This window comes from Coturnix japonica, chromosome 7 (assembly GCF_054131305.1).
Source record: "Coturnix japonica strain WE chromosome 7, WE-NBRP24, whole genome shotgun sequence".
In the NCBI taxonomy this organism is placed as follows: Eukaryota; Metazoa; Chordata; class Aves; order Galliformes; family Phasianidae; genus Coturnix; species Coturnix japonica.
This window is the reverse complement of record NC_140669.1, coordinates 18,501,973-18,518,530: the sequence shown is the minus strand read 5'-3', so window position 1 is coordinate 18,518,530 and position 16,558 is coordinate 18,501,973. Positions and strand designations below refer to the sequence as shown.

The 16,558-nt window shown below is 44.2% G+C and overlaps 1 protein-coding gene across 4 annotated transcripts in view; it reads left to right on the top strand.

The window, feature by feature from the left end:
- WIPF1 (WAS/WASL interacting protein family member 1) overlaps positions 1 to 10,029 on the top strand; it is a 48,771-nt gene extending 38,742 nt beyond the window's left edge. For all 4 annotated transcript variants that reach the window (XM_015868421.3, XM_032445962.2, XM_015868422.3 and 1 more), the window contains 4 exons: positions 668 to 1,429; positions 3,000 to 3,212; positions 3,992 to 4,105; positions 5,390 to 10,029. In XM_015868421.3, the coding sequence (XP_015723907.2) occupies positions 668 to 1,429; positions 3,000 to 3,212; positions 3,992 to 4,105; positions 5,390 to 5,445 (1,145 nt within the window). In that variant the 3' untranslated portion in view covers positions 5,446 to 10,029. The remainder of the gene's footprint in view (positions 1 to 667; positions 1,430 to 2,999; positions 3,213 to 3,991; positions 4,106 to 5,389) is intronic.
- Positions 10,030 to 16,558: the final 6,529 nt, after the last annotated feature.

The following is a 16,558-nucleotide window of genomic DNA, read 5'->3' as shown; positions in this document are numbered from 1 at the left end:
CTTCAAACAAAAGAGATCAGGATGTAGCATTTCACACTTGTTGAAGGAGGACTGGACAACAGGGGTCATAAAATATTACAAATCCTGCATATTTTATGGACTAACGTAATTTTTCAGCACATTTGTACAAAACAGTCTCTCGGAGCTGGTATTTTCTATTGTGTCATGGTCTATTTTGGGAACTTGTATTAATGCAAAAGTTCCTGGCACAACGGGACAGTGTTTCTTCAACTGCAAGGCTGGCTGCCTTCTTGCTGACATACACAAGAACACAAGTAGTTCACAGATACTAGAAAGGGCTGCAAAGCCCTTTTGCTGGACAGTTGTTGTTGTTAAATGCCATTTCAAAGCTACAGCTCTTCTTGTTTTTGGGTTTCTGGTATCAAATAGTTGCTCATCACCAGTTCTTCTCTTCCTTCTTGACATTATTGCTTGCTCTGTGAAGGCTGTATACTCATGTTGCCTTGCAGTCACTTGGGTCCCCCACAGGCCATTCCTCATGAGCTGGCAAGACTTAACTGCTGTGATGCAGATCCCAAGTAACACTGAGATTGCTGCTGACTGTTCCTGCGGAGCATCCCCAAACACTTGGGCAGCTGTGTTGCTGTGTGAGGAAAGTCCTCTCCATGGGTGCTGATGCCCTCTGTCTGTCTCTCTTCCTGCACAGATGCTGGGACAGCCCGCCCACCTGCACTGCCACCTGGAGCCCGCTCTGCTGCTGCCAAGCCATTCTCAGCACCAAGTGGCCCACCTCGCTTCCCAGGGCCGCCACTGGGGCAGCGGAGCCCAGCTGCTGACCCTCAGAGGAGCCGCCTGCCGCCACCCAGGCCTGACGTGGGTTCTAAACCTGAAGCCACACCACCACCAGTGCCCAGCACACCCCGGCCCATTGCCTCCAGTCTGCACGGACGGAATTCAGCACCAGTTCTCAACCGTCAGCCCAGCTTGGGGCCAACACCACCACCATTCCCAGGCAGCCGGGGCACAGGGTCAGCTGGCTCCCTGCGGCAGTCTGGCCCAGGCCCAGCAGCCCCCTACTCGGGCAGACCACCACTGCCACCCACACCCGGTCGCTCACCGTTGGATGAGAAACCACCACCACCACCACCTCCTTCCGGGCACCGACCAACTTCCAGCCGGGACATGGCCCTGCCACCGCCACCACCGCAGAACAACAAGCCACCTGTACCCGCTTCACCGCGGCCACCTCTTGGTGTCCCTGCTCCCCCACCACCCCCCAGCAGGCCGGGACCACCCCCTGTGCCCCCCGGTCCTGCCAGCAGTGATGAAATGCCACGACTGCCCCAGAGGAACCTGTCCCTGGTGCCCCCTGCTGCACCCAGCTCTGGGGGTGGCCGCTCCGGCCCCCTGCCACCACCACCCAGCGAGAGGCCCCCACCGCCCATCAGGGATCCTCCCAGCCGAGCAGGTAACAGGGTTGGGGAATGGGGCTGTTGGGCACAAGGGATCCTGCAGTTGAAAAATGAGGGCTTGTGGGCACCACTGTGACTCAAGGAACATTACTGTGCATTCCCAGCTAACTCACAGATCTGGGCAGGTTTTGTGTAGTTGCTGTAACAAAAACAGGGCTGCCCACCAGGTTCTGTACTGACAGGGACCTTTTCTACCCAGCTCCTGTCAGGTGACAACATTCACCTTCCTGAGTCATCCAGTGTGCGTTAATGGCAGTGTTGTCATGAGTGGAAAGCCTGGCCTTCTACGTGTTGGAAGGCACAAACACAGCAAAATACTAATTACTTTAATAGAAGGCTGATCTGACAGTTGTTATACAGGAGGCAGTTGCTGCAGTGTGACTAACCATCATTACCTGCTAGACACAGATTCCAAATGAGACTGAAAATAGCGTTGCCTCCATCAGGTTGTTTCATCACATGTTTTGTCCTCTGACAATCACTGTTTGTAACTTTTAAGAGTTGCACCTCATGACTCTCAGTGCCTGATGGCTTTCTTTGTGGAGCTGGAGGAGCTGAGGTGCAAATGGTCCCCATGACACAAGGAAGTTGCACCTCAGTGCACTCGCAGAGGCTGGCACATGGCTGCCTGGCTGCAGGATTTATCTCACATTTTTGGGGGGCACAGAGCAGCGCTACAGAGTACTGCTAAGACTGTTTAGAACTTCTGTGACTGCCTCTGCTTCCACAGGAGGTTCCTGGTCAGCTTTTCTCTAATGCAGATTTTAGTAAATGCACACTACCTTCCTGCTGACTCAATGAGCAGAAAGAAGCTGGAGATATAAATTATAAATGTAAATACTGTTCTGCAATGGTTTGAGGTAGATGATGGGTTTTAGTAAGGTTTAGGGAGAGAAAGCACTCTGGAAGCTTTCCAGTATGTGTCTGTAACTAGATTTCATCAGAACAAGGAAGCATTTAAGAAAATGAACATAATTGTCAATTGCCCAACTACACTAAGCAGAGGTGCTGAGACCTTTGGCCATGTGCAGCCCTCCACACCCTCTGCATGGCCTTTTCTTGTCCAAGCTGTGGATTTCTCTCCGGTCTCAATTTACTGCTGCTCTGGGAGCATCACTTTCCTAGCCTGTGTGGGCTCTGCCTTCACGTTGCCCTGCAGAGCTTTTCTGCTTCGCTGTGAAGCTGGGAATTGGTGAGGTATGGCCTTGGATCCTCAGTTCACAGAGCTCCTGCTGTAACTGCTCATTGAGGCCAGTGTGATTTAGAGTGGTTTGATATTGGCTTCATGGGCCAGCACCTCTGCAGAGCTGCTGCAGCTGAGGGAGGCAGGAATATGGGTGCTGAGGTGTGTTCGTGTTTGGATATTCCTGCTCCTCTGACCTCTGCAGGTTGTAGGCTCCCCATCAAGCCCTGGGAGCAGGGAGGTGGAACTGGGGTCTGCTCTTCCCAGGGCCCGAAGTGGTCCACACTATTAGTGGGAGGCCATGGGACATGGGCAACGGTGTAACACCACAGAGCAATTTGGGGCAAACAGCATTTTTGTGCTTGTCTCTATTCTCTCTCCAGGCCCCCTGCCACCACCACCTCCCCTCAGCAGGAATGGAAGCACTTCGAGGGCTTTACCTGCTGCTCCCCAGCTGCCTTCCCGGGCCGGGCTGGAGAACCACAGGGGTGGGCCTCGGCCACCACTTCCCCCGGACCGGCCGGGAACAGGCGCTCCACCACCACCCCCACCACCTTCATCAGCGCTCCGGAATGGCTTCCAGGACTCGGGCGACGGTAAGCTGTGCTCCCTGCTACTTGCCCTCATAGAGATTTTGTAGCTGCTCTTGGCCTTAGCGTGGCTAAAAGGGTGGGGCAGAGGATAGAACAGGACTGCAAAACTGTCAATACAGGCTTTAAAATGTTCCTTTGAAATATAGCCTGAAAAGGAAGAAAGCAAAGAAAAGGAAAAAGAAACACTTCTCCATACTTAGCTTTGCTACAGTGCATGAAGAAGTCCTAAGGGGACTGTACTGGCTGCAATGTGAATTCAAGCCATAGCTACACTAAGGCTGTTTGTAAGTCAGAACAAGTTAGATGATTACTCAAAAACTGTAAGCTGAAAGAAAGAGAAGAGGTTGTCAGAATTCAAAGATGTCAAGTTTCGCTCTTCTTGCTGGTGTTATTGAAAAAAGTGAGGTTTAAGATTGCTGAGTTTTAAAGATTTATTATGCTTTTCTTTTGGGTTGTTGTCTCTTTGCAAAGGATGGATAAATCTTTTGGTTAATTATGGTAGGCTGAAGCCTAAATGGCTTGCAGGATTCAGAGCCTTCAGTGCCTTTACATGCTGGTTTCTAGTTGTAACCACTGGGAATTAACATATTAAAACTGAATCCCAACAAATAACCTAGTAGGATGCTGGTTCAGTATTCAGCTATCACAGCATTTTGCAATAGAAGACATGCAAGAAATTTGATATTAGTATCAGTTGATTTTTTCTGAACCTGCATCACACAACCAACAAGTAAAACACATCGTGTTCTGTTTTGTTTTATGTGTTTTTGTCGCTCTTTCAGATGAGTGGGAAAGTAGATTTTCTTTCCATCCTATATCTGATTTGCCACCTCCAGAGCCATATGTACCTGTGAATAGAAGTTACCCCAGTAAACTAGCAAGAAATGAAAACCGAGGTAAGTTTGTTCCGCCTCTGGTTCTGGAATTTAAGCATATCTTTTGTAGAACCAGTGTAGATGGGGAAGAGATTGGCTCCTGAGGTTTCAGAACTTCTCCAAGTGCATTTTTCCCCTCCACCATGTAGAAAATACAGGTTCAAGCCCTTTTGAACTTGTACTACAGAGTGGGATGGGAGGAGGATTGTTTTGTTCCTAAGTTGTGACCTGTATTGTAAGATACTGCTTTGGCCATAACATTCAGCCCCATTCTGCTACAGGCAGACAGAGCTGCAAAATCCCAGCTTCATCTTTGATTTTTGTTTGTCTGGTTTTGTCCCTGTTACTTCTCTTGGAACTCTTCTAGAACTTCTTTCTCATTCCCCATCTAAATCTATGCATGACTCATTTATTTGTGTGCCAAAATTGTCCTTGAGTTTTAGTTTTCTTCCTTGTTGGTGTGTTGAGCCCCTGCTATATTTTTTTTAAGACAAGTCATACTCTCCTCTCAGCTTTTGGTTTGCTGAGCTCATCATATCAGGAAGTATTACACTCTTCTTCCAGGCTAAATTCTGTTTCTCTGATCATTGATGTTGCTGCTGTATACATTTCAGCCTGATTTCATCTTTTCTGATCAGTGTTACATGCTGTTCCAGTTGAGGTCTCAGGCATTCCATTAGTTAGCGCCATTTGGCCTGGTACACCCAAGGATTAATTCAGTTCTTTCACAATAGGTCACATCAGTCCTCATAGTTATCCTGTAATCATCTGTACACTCACGTGTTTCTCTGTCTGTCCTGTTTCCAAATTATGAGGTTTTGGTGTGGAGCAGAAATTCCTGTTAGTCTCTGACCCTTCTGTTTGGCTCTTACCTTTCTTCTCATTCGTATTACCCCACAAAGAGAGTCAAAGAAATCAGTTTTGAATGACGATCTTCATTTTGGGAAATACAGGACGAGCTTCGAAACATTACTACTAGAGCTTGCTGCTTTCATTGAAATGTACATGTGTTGCAAGTAGCATTGAGACCATATGTGTTTATATAGTAAGAGTGACTGATCTGCTTTGAAAAGGGAGTAAAGGACTGAAATGCTAATAGTTCCTAGGCATTTGTAGATAACGGTAGTTACAAACTTAATTTTACATTGTTTGAAGTTCTTACATTGTTTAGTAAACTAATCAGAAAGTCTAGAAAGATATTTTATAGTTGGCTAGACAAGGTAATGAATAGATCTTCTGGCTTGGATGTAAACTCCCACTATAAAAAGAACCCAAGAATAATGGAAAACTTTCTTCTTTTTTCAGGAGGCTCTGGTCGAAAAGAAAGAGGTGTCCCCCCACTTCCACCTATACCAAGGTGAAGTGGGTTCTGGCCCATTTTTGGGCAACCTGCGTTTTACAAGGTTTCCTTCGAGTCAGCTCTCCTGCCCACGTTGTTGGAAAGTTGTCTGTTTCGCTCTACTTCCACTTTTGGCTTGTCAGCTGGAATAAACTTTGGTCTATTACAAAAGTAATAGACAAAGCTTATGAACTGTAGTTGCTCAAAGCTATAAATTTTGTTTGCTTATACTGCAGGCTGTCCTGAAAGGCGTTTTATGGACCATGCCCGACATTTGTGCATCATACTTACCGGGTCCAGCCCTGTCCTCTTGAGAGTTCCACAGAGGTCTGGCTTTGAATTTAACAAGAGCTGGAACAAAGCTGTTTCATTCATGTGGGGTACAGTGGCTGTATTATTTGAAAAGTGAAGTACAATCTGTTTGCTGTTTATAAACCAACTGCCAGGGAATACTGTATAGCTGAGAATCCCCTGGAGCCTTCTTTGCTTGCCTGACCTGGTCCATCTGCTTCTGCGAGCTATAGTCATACGACATGGGGACTTGAAAGTTTATCTTAAATCTTTTCACCTCAGCTTAGCCAAGTAATTTTCTTTTATACTGTAGATAGCACATCCTGTCCTGAGGATGGAGTGTGTATGGCCTTATTTTTATCTGCAGAGAATCTTCCAAAGAAGAGCACAAGTGAAGAATTTGGCAGCATAAGAATATCTTTTTTTACAACTTTTTTTCTTTGTTTTGTAATAACTTTACAGTTTTAATCACTTAATGCTTTTCTACTTTGATGTGGACCATCCTACAGTCATCTGTGTCCTGGACTATTGCAATGCACTCTTCCTGAGACTACCTGCAAAGAGTTCTCCAAAGGTAGTCGTAGTGGAAATGCACAGCAGTTATTGTCATTCTTCTTTCTGTAAAACATTTCTAACACCAGTGCTCCACAGACTGCTTTCCATTTGTTTCTTTGGTACAATTAAATGATGGGGTTTTAATTTAAAAAGCTTCCTGAGGCTTAGGTGACAGTCTCAGAGAGATTCTAGTTGACTTATAACAGCAGAGGAGCTGGAGTCAAAAATGTGCATAGGTGGAAGCTCTTTGATGTCATGAAGAAGGTCTGGAGTTTGTGTGTTCAAGTGGAAGTACGAACTCCAAAATTGCTATCTGCACTGGTTCAAGAGGATGGGAAGATTTGGCCTTCTGAGTTTACCATGAAGCCTCTTCTTTCAGCCTCCACTGAAGGGAGCCTCAGCAGAGAGCCATGAGGCTTATGCTAATAGAAAAGTATTCTCATGTTGTGACAATTGACTTATATGTTTAATGGCTTTTGAATTTTTTGTTTGATAAAAGAGTTCATTGAATTGGTGCCTTTTGTAAAAGGATCCAAATGCATGTAAAATGCCTTTGAAAATTAGAGGAAGGTTTTAATTCTGAAATTTTGAATATTGCCAAATAGCTCTTTGTGAATTGGACTTCTGAAGTTTAACCCTGAAAAATTTCTCCTCTGTCTTCTCAACAGCATTTCTACAGCATGCTTCTTGGGACCCCTACAAAGCCTGTACCAGCAGCCATGTTTCACTGGGTAAAAAAAGAAAAATAGGTCATGTTGGATAAGAAAGTGTTTCTCTAGTGTGAGATATGTGATCCTAAGCTGAGGCTAGAGTGAGGTTAGCCCTAGAATTTCCAGGGAATGTAGCTGAAGAGAGTTTGAATCCCACTGCAATGTCTGCATGTGGGGCTTCTTGCCCATCAGTGGGCTTGGAGGGGCAGACCACCTTTGTCCCACCACTGGGGCAGTCAGCATGAGGAGTGCAAGGCAGAGCTGGGTACGGCCACATCAAGATAGCTTCTTGGCCTTTTTGGTATATGTTTACAAAATCTTGTTAGCTGTGATAGCATTTGATTACATACAGGTTTTTACAATTTTGTATCTAATGACTTATTTTCAATTACTATCTATGGTCTTGAACCTGCAATTGAGTGCGCAGGCGCAGGGATGTATCTACATCAAGTTGCAGGGTCATGGCTGTAAGAGCTTCTTAAAGAAATATTAATGGGACCTCCGTGTGACAGGTGCACCTTGGGATCAAGCCTAGCTCAGTACTGAATTTCTATGTATTTTATGGTTGTCACTTAAACGTATGCACTATGCAAAGTACCTGTCTCTTTGGCATATTGTTATGTGAATAGAAGTCCAAATAAGATTTCTAGGATAATAACTTAAAGGATAAATTATTGTACTCGTTATTGAAATGAAGCACTTACAACTTTGAGGAGCAGCATTCTGAATTTAAGAATACAATATTTTCGATACATTGACCTTCCAAATCCTTAATATCCAAACAGCTATGCAGCCAAAAAACCTAGAAAAAATAAAATCCAAGAGCTATACTGTGTCTTGTACCTTACCTGCTTCCAGTATGACTGTTCTACTTCAAGTAAAATGCTGCATATTGTTCTGCCATCGCTCTGCATTGTTCAGAATATCCTGTATTTGATCTTTTTGGTAAGGCTCACTGAGCATAAAGTCTGGGCCTTAACCAGTGACTTGGCAAGTCAGCTTCAGTCTCCCTTAAAATGTGCTGTGTAAAAGGCCCTCAGTCAACGAGCCGAGGAACCCAAGCTGCCTGTTGGTTTCAGCGCTTCCTTGTACTGTAGAAACCTCCTCAGAACGGCTGTTTGGCATATATGTAAAGTACCTTAAAAATGCAGAAAGAGATATATTTTCACCTAGCAACAATTTGACTGTTTATATCTTTTGTGATAAAATTCCCTAGTATAATCCAGAACAGTGCAGCATTTTATCTTCCATATATCGCTTCATGTATCAGTAGCTTTTTACAATATGATCAGTATTAAGGTATTTATTTCACTAAGAAGTCTTAAAAAGAAAAAGGAGGATATGGAACAGGTTGATCCAGTGGTGCCTTATGACTTTTTTAGTCAACTTTTGTGTGTTTCACGAGTTGTTGTTCTTGCACATCCCACCGTAAATAGCTCTGATAGCAGTGTTACACAGTGCTGCGCCAAGTCCTCCTTCTGTCGTGTGCTCAGTCTGCTAACTCAAGTGAGCTGAATGTGAGGAGCAGTGTGGGTCAGCCTCCAGGTGAGATGTGGTGGCACTGGTGCCATTGCTGGCATTGCTCTGGAAGCCTTCCCTTCTCCAGACAGCCCAGCTGCCTTCAGCATGCTTGCAGAGTATTGAAGGAATAAGCTGAGTTCACTGCTTGCATCTGACAGTTAATTATTTTAATGGCATTGTCTGAATAACATTCACACCTCAAAGCTTTTTTTTCCATCACCAAGACTTGCATTGTGTGACAATGACCATGAATGTTCATTTTTGTTTAATTTGACAAAGTAAATAAAATGAGAATAACTTCTGTGGTAATTTCAGCTGAGTATTTCTGTAAGTAAACACGTGCTGTCTGCTTTGGCTTTGTTCAGAAGCTGCAGGGAGAAAAGGCCCCAGTGATTTGTGCTCAGGGTTGTTAAAGGAAGCTCAGCTTGCAGTACAGGAATCATGTATTTTTGTGAACAAACCACTTCTTGAATAATGTTGCAAGGTTCTTGTTGAGAAGCCACCATTTCCCATCACTGTAAGAGTCATAAAAATTGTTCTTTTCTGCAAGACTGAGCTATTAGAGAAGTTCCTTCTGTTGCCATTTTAAGAAGATGGCATCAGTTTTTCCTTGCAGCAGTGACTGCTTACATGTCATTTGTACAAGTAGGTCTCTGCTGGAGAACAGACCTGCTGTCATGGTTCACATAGTTTGCAAGACAGCATTTTTCTGTGCAGAAATATGAAAATAGGAAGGGTACATTTACCCTTGGATGCAAAAAGCGGAGCTGGATGATTGCAGTGGGGTTGTTTCAAGCAGAGTGGTGGCTGCCAGGATTGGAGGAGCTGGGGAGAAGTGTGCCAATGGAGAATAACCCAATTGGCTGAATGCGGGCACTCGTGTGAAAGCACAGAGCCAGGTGTAAGCTGTACGAGTGTGAGGTTGTGAATGCTGTCGGTCGGTGCACACAGCCTGTTACTGTGGTACTTTGAGTCTGTACAGTTCATATTGGATGAGCTTTAACTTTTCAGATTGTACTCACCAGAAAACAAGGAGAATCTCTCACCAGAGGTGCTTGGTAACACAGAATGGGAAAGCTCTGTATGTCCCTAAGGGAATGTGAGATTGCTCAGCCTGCCTGGTGGCACTGCTACCAGTTATAACAGGGTGCTGGCAGTGCAGGGAGCACTGAGGGAAACAGGCAGGTCTGCACATCCTGGGCAAGGGAGCAGCATGTTGGTATGCTGACGTTCTGTTGTTTGTGATACAGGTTCTGTAGCATAAACTTGTATGTGATAAGAAGGCACTCTAAGTTTGGATTCAAAAGCACACAGGACTATGAAGGAGAAACATAACTTCCAACGCAGGCTGAGCAGAAAGTAACACGGTTTTTCCAGGCGCTTACAGTTGGAACTTTTATGAAATATTAATCAAGTTCTGTGAATGTTTTTCTGCTTAACATTTATCTTGTATGTGAATTTTTTTTTTTAATTTTTTTTTTGTCTCCTTATTTTTCTATCCTATGCCAAATAAATTTTACTTTTATTTACTCACTGGTGCGGCCTGTTGCATTGAGAATGTGGTGTGAGCCTGGATGGATGTGCAGCAGCAGCACATCTTCTCACCTGCTTGCAAACCCTTGGGGCTTTGGGCTTCTATATGGTGAAGGTTGGATATTTGCAAGGAAAGAGAAGCCGGAGTTTAGTTTGGCATAAAGAATATTAGAAAAGAAGTGTGGCCGATGATGCTGTGCTTGTATGTAGACCTTGCTTTAGTCACTGCTGGACAAAATCTCTAGGTGCTGGTTCTCAGCTAAGCAAACCTAACGTTTGCAATGATGAGACAATATGGAAAATTGAGTGCTTGGTGTTAACCACAGTTTTGTTATCTCCACTCTCTTGGCAAGAGGCTTCCAGAGTATATCATGTTTTTACAAACAAATTAAACCTCTTTTGATTTGTTAGCCTTGTTCTTGGTTTTGGATTTCAGATTTTTCAGGAGATTTGAACCAGGTTCAACCCAGGAAGATTCTTTAGTAGAAGTCCAAAGAAGGCTCCAGTTCTGGCCACAGTTCTGGTGTCTCCTCCAGAATTAGCAAGGTCATTTAAAACCCTGATCTAAAAAGCTCCATGCAGAAACTCATTGACCTTGTCAGGTGTAAGCTGCAAGTTCATTCTTATGCAGCTGTGGGTATTTTGGCAGCCATAAGGACCACTTGTTGGTGTTCCTGTTCACAGACTGGCTGGGACAGAGGCTTCTGCATTCTCCAGAGGCCACACACAGCTCTGGTTCATCAGTATTCAGAATCCCACCAGGGCCTGGGCTCTGTGGGTAGCAGGATGGTGAAGGGGCATAGGCTGTGGGCACATGGGCTGTGGAGGAGCCGGTTCTGCGGGCTGAGCAGGACCCAGAGGAATGAATCCAAGGGTCAGCTAGCAGGACCACTTTTTCTGGTTTCAGTCAAAGGAAATATGCATCTTTCTGGGTTTTGCTTAACTTTGGGAAGAAGGAACTGAACTGAGCCGTAACCACAGCATAGTTCCTCCTCCATTTAACTCAAAAACTAACAAACAAAACAAAACAAAAAAAAACCTGTTACTTTAAAAAGAAAACAAAACAAAAACTAGGATGCTTGGTAACACTTGTAAATGCTCTCCAGTTGCAGGAAGATCCAGCACCAGGCTCTTCTAAGTGGCTCAGCAGCTCCTGCTGCTATTCTGCCTTTCTGCAGTCTGGCTGCGTTGTGCATTGCTATTAGCAAATGGTCGTGGCCAATCCATTATCAGTGTAGGTGTTAAATGTTGTTCCATATATGCCTATACAACAATTATGTATTTTTTAGGTTAGCTAATGAAACAGAACCCTTCAGGGTAGGGTTTTCTCTGTCTGATTGCAATTTTAACAAGTGATTCCTAACAGCTGCTTCAGCTATGGTACAGTTCTCTGAAAAGCAACTTAATATGTAACATGATGTGAGCTTCATACCAAGATGTTTCAATTTCAGTTGCACTCTTAGAGCACCTATAAATGTTATTTCATACCTAAAGAAACTGTGTTTTACACTTTTAAGAAGGGAGCTTACCCTTTAACTTGTCAGATAGGGCACTGTAACCCTCTGGAGAAGTTCTGCTTGCTCAGCCAGGCTGAGAGGGGCTGGTGCATACACACCCTTGCTAGCTTTAAAGCCAAAGAAGTTACTTTGTTATAAACTATTTATTTCAACAGAGCTACAGCACAGTTGTTTGAAACAGTTATGGTCCTGTAGTCTTTTCTTCCTGCGTTCACAGAGAGGCTCATAAAGTACCACATTTCAGCAGCAGCCCGGGAGCAAAGGTGTTCTTGAGAAAAGGATGACTGCCATGAAGACAGTTGGATTAGGTCAGCAAACATGTTCTGTGGCTGCTGCCTGTGCTGTCCATTTCCCTTATCAGTGTCTACTGAACAAAAACATCACAGCAGAGAGGCAGACAGTGGTACAGTGGTATTTCAGGTAAGTAGTAGGTAACTGCTACTTCAATCTTAAAACACTTCTGTGAATTAAGATACAGCTTCTGCAGAAGGTATGTAACAAATCTAAATCAAAAGTCTATCACAAATGCTGTCTATGCAACAGTCACACCTTCTAGTTCATTACAACACATCACTTTTTAATTTTCATGTTTTCCTCTCTGTTTTTAGCATTCTTTTATTTTTCTTCGTCAAATAACAGTTATTTTTCAGGCGTGCTGAGTTACAAGCTGCCTAAAGGCCTTCCTCATTTGGAATACGGAACTGTTCCTTTTTTTTCTTCTTTTCTTTTTCGTCAGAGTGCAGCAGATTAGCAGAGAATTGTCTGCCGGCAGCCCCTGAGATCAGGGCAGAGGCTGTTGTAACAAGGCTCCTTACTGCTGGTCCCCTCGCTGCAACAAGAATCAATGCAGCTGGGCTTGCAGCTCATCACTGTGAAGCAAAAGTGTTCTGTCTGTGGGACCACGGACCTCTTTATGGGGTGTTGTGGTCACACGAGGACAAGTGTTCACTTCTATCATTCTCCCCCTTTAAAACAGCAGCTTTCACTTCCCCTCACCAGAAGCTTGGGCTCCTGAAAGCTGGGGACATTTGTGTGAACAGGTTCAGAGCTCCTGCTGCTGGTGTCCTTTGGATACACAGTGTATTCTCCTCAGCTGAGCTGCGGAGTTGCTGCTGCACCTTCATCTATGTACTTTCCAAATGGGTTCTTGTTTTTTGTTGTGTTATCATTCATTTTCCAGGTAGAAGTCAAGGTGTGTGTGCTATGAGGAGATGCCCACACAGCTGTCTGCAGGCTCATTCTCCCCACACACTGCTGGGCACTGGCATAGCAGTGGTGAAAACTGCAGACAAGTTTCTTCCAAGTTGCAAACGACTGTTGATGCAAGTGCAAGCACATGATACAGTGAGCAACCTTCTCCATGAGTGTTCGGTTTGGCACCAGAGAGGTGGGCCAGGTGAGCAATTTCTCCATACTGAGAACTGCTCAGCTCGGTGCAGGAGCCATGCAGCCAGCTGAGTGCTGTGCTCCAGGCAGCCCGGGCTATGTGTCTTACAGAAGGGCATGCTGCACACCAAGGTGACAGCCAAGATGTTTCCTGCCATCCTTACCAGGGCTTTTCACCTTCTTGTCAGCTTCTCCCTTTCCTGTGTCTTCCAGCCGGTGGCCAGGCCGGCACTAGGTGGCACTTCGCGCTCGGTCGAAATTTCACTTTTTGCAGAGAGCGGCTTTAACATCGATGCCAGAACATGAGTTTTGTGTCAGTGAGAGTTGTTTTGCCTCCACCATGCTGCCGGGAGGTCGAGTTCCCAGCTCACAATCTGTGCTCCTGTTGTGTTGCTGTTGGGAATGTGATTGCGTGCTCTGTGCTGTGGTCCATCTATTCAGGAGCACTGTGCACTTTGTGAATGCTGGGCAGGAGCTTGTTTACTCGGATGTATACAGCCTCATTCCCCTGCGTGATTACACAACTCTTAGGCAAGTAAAATGCCAGTATTAGCATAAAAATGATGCAAGAGAACAACATGTGTGACTCTGCCTTGTTTCAGCTCAGCCTGAAAATGGCATGCTATTAGGGCTGAACTAAGTCTTCGCCTGCAGCTGAAGTTAAGAAGTAGCACCAGATACCTTTTGTTTGTTAATAAAGTCTAATGGCAATAGCACATGGTTTAATGGAAACAACCCTGGCAATATTCCAGTCTTAAAATAAGAATTTGTTCAAATATTGAGGAGAAAAAATACCTTCTCATTATGAGACAGAGAAATAGAAAACACAGTCAGACCGGGTTTCTACCACAGGAGAGAATGCACCACATTCAATACATATTTTTCGATAATGTTTAAACTATGTTTGTAGAGATGCTTGTACAGGTAGGACATGGTGTGATCACAAACAGGAACTCAGTAAGTGCAGAACATTTTACAGAAACTTGGGTCATTTTTATAACGTATATCCAGAGCTCCCCCTTTGTGCTGTAGCAATCAGTTTTGCATTCTCCTCACCTGCCAAACCAATTACTCACTGAATAACCAACAGGTGTATCAGATTGCATATCAGAAAGAGCTTATTTGTTCAGGGCAGCCTGCTTTGACAGTTTTCTGAGCAAAGTAGTGTTTGCACTTGTTTGTTTGTGTGTGTGTGTGGTTGGTTTTTTTTGTTCTTTACTAGAACAACATCATGATTCTGTATGGTGTTATAGTGACTGAGAACATATAACAGGCTGCACAGGTCTAAAGGAGTGCGTGAGTATTCTCAGGTCAAATAGAACCATAGCTCTTCTATCCTATTTTTATTATTTCACCATCTACTGTTAACATTGTGAATGTATGGAACTATAAATTGTATCGTAAGATCCTGTATATGGCAGGCACACTTCTAACTAGTATACGAGACAAATGAACAAGACTTGATAATTATCTTTCAGGTAACGCAATCAAAAACATATGTCAAAATAGTGATTTATTTGTTTGTTTGCTATGTGATATTCTCGTTACTGTTCTTCAGCCTGGGTGGTTGACTTGTAAATTCCTCTGTGACTGAGTCAGTCCCCAAGCTGATATACCAGAGACCAAGTGTATGCGTGTAGGATCTCCCTGATTTCAGAGGAAGCACAGCAATGCTGCTGTTTCAGAAGAAATCAGCTAGAGTTATTCAGAATTCCACTGAATTAAATGCAATATAATTTGAACTTTTATTTCCCGCTTTTTGCTGTAATTAGGTGAATTTCACTGTTTGCAGCATTTATTTTGCTTGCTGATAAGGTCAGTTCCTTTCACCAGGCTTGAACATACATACACAGTGCTGAAGCTTTGCTTTGATATTCTGCAAGTTGTCTGTGTTAGCTTTGTTTATTGCCTTCTGTCAGATGCAGTGTTGAGAAGGGTACAGTTGCACCTATATGTGCTTGAAGTACCAGTAACAAGTGCCCATTTCTCAGCTGCAGAACCGTGGGATGTGGGTAAGGTGCAGCAGAGGTGGGCTTTGCAGCACCAATTCCAGTGCATGCATCACCACACAAAGGCTACTGTGTTAAAAATAGCAATTATATAAACTCTCTTAATCAGTGCAGATAAGGGAGGGTACTGTTGTACAGCCATAGGTGGGTGAATAAATAAGTTTCTGAAGTAGGAAGAATTTTATGAAAGGATTCCATGGTATCCAAATGTGACTGTCAGCATCCCGTCCCCCTCCTCTCTTATGTGGTGACCAGCTTCAGGTTTACAGGCAGCAATACTCAGCATCAGAATGTTCCCAGTACCACAGAGGCAGGGACTGTCAAGCCATAAAAGCCAGGGAAGTTCTTCTCCAGAAGGCTGTTAACAAGTTTCCCTGACTCCCTCCCCAGAGAGGAATTCTGGGGTCCTGTTGACTTCCCATGAGTAGATTTTTCTCAGGTTTCCTTTGCTGCTTAACTACTTCTTCTAACACAAGTATGTTGTAAACTACGGTTTATTTTGCAGTAACCATGTGAGTCAGTGTAAGTGATCAGACAGTCTAGATACAGATAAGTGCTTTGAGTTGTTTCTGAATGCCCTGAGCGCAACTGCAAGAGGACAGGTGCTTGAAAACAGCCAACTCTGAGACCTGAACTAGTGCACCATCTGTGGGCTTACTGCCAATTTTCACATAAAATTTGGCTTGTCCTCGGTATCCAAGGAGTATTGGGTAAGTATTTTTCCTGTAATTCAGCATAGGAAGATTACATAAGAAGTGCTGGCCTCTCCACCTGTTGTTGTAATTACTTTGTTATTAAGAAGCTCAGATGTTTGTATCACAGCTGCCTGGAAATGACACAGAGATTGTAATCATAGATTTGTATATACATTGCATCCTAATTCATTTGCATTTACCAGCATTCTTGCTGTTTTCCGCCTTCCATAATCATATCTACTTTTACTAAAGTCACTTTTTGAGCTGTACTTGCTTAACAGTTATTTAGAGGTGCTGGTATGAGAGTGCTGCATTGAGGCTCACATGATACTTCCTCATGTAAGATGGGGTTTTCTTTTACTCGTCACCACCCCCCAGCAAGTCGGGTCCAAGTTCAGTGTGTGCACTCTCTTTCTAGAAAGGAAGGGGGGAAAAAAGACTTTAGTGTTTTCAGAAATAAACTGGCAAAATGCAATTGCTCATAACAAATTTTTGAGGGCTTTTCTTTAAAATACTCCAGCAGTCTTTTTAGCTTTGAAGCAAGTGCTTGGGATTTACCCCAGTAGCCTTTGCATCACGTACAAAGATACATTTGTGGTCCCTTGAAAATCTGCCTAAATTGGCTCAGTTGTTTGTCTTCGAAAGTATGTCTGCGTGTGGTCACTGCTAGACCTTAAAACTAAATTACCTTAAGCCTGCTGTCACTGAGAGGGCTAAGCTTCCAGCAGAGCCAATGTGGGGTCAGACATGTTATTGTCTGAGGGCAATGCCTGCAATGAAGGCTTCATGTCAGTACGAAGGTGCACACAGCAGCTGCTCCTGGCTGCTTCTTGCTTTTGGGGCTGCTGCCCAGGTCCAAAAGCAGGCACTACCTGATATACAAGATGAGTTCACTGCTTTGGTGGCCTGTAAGTGGAT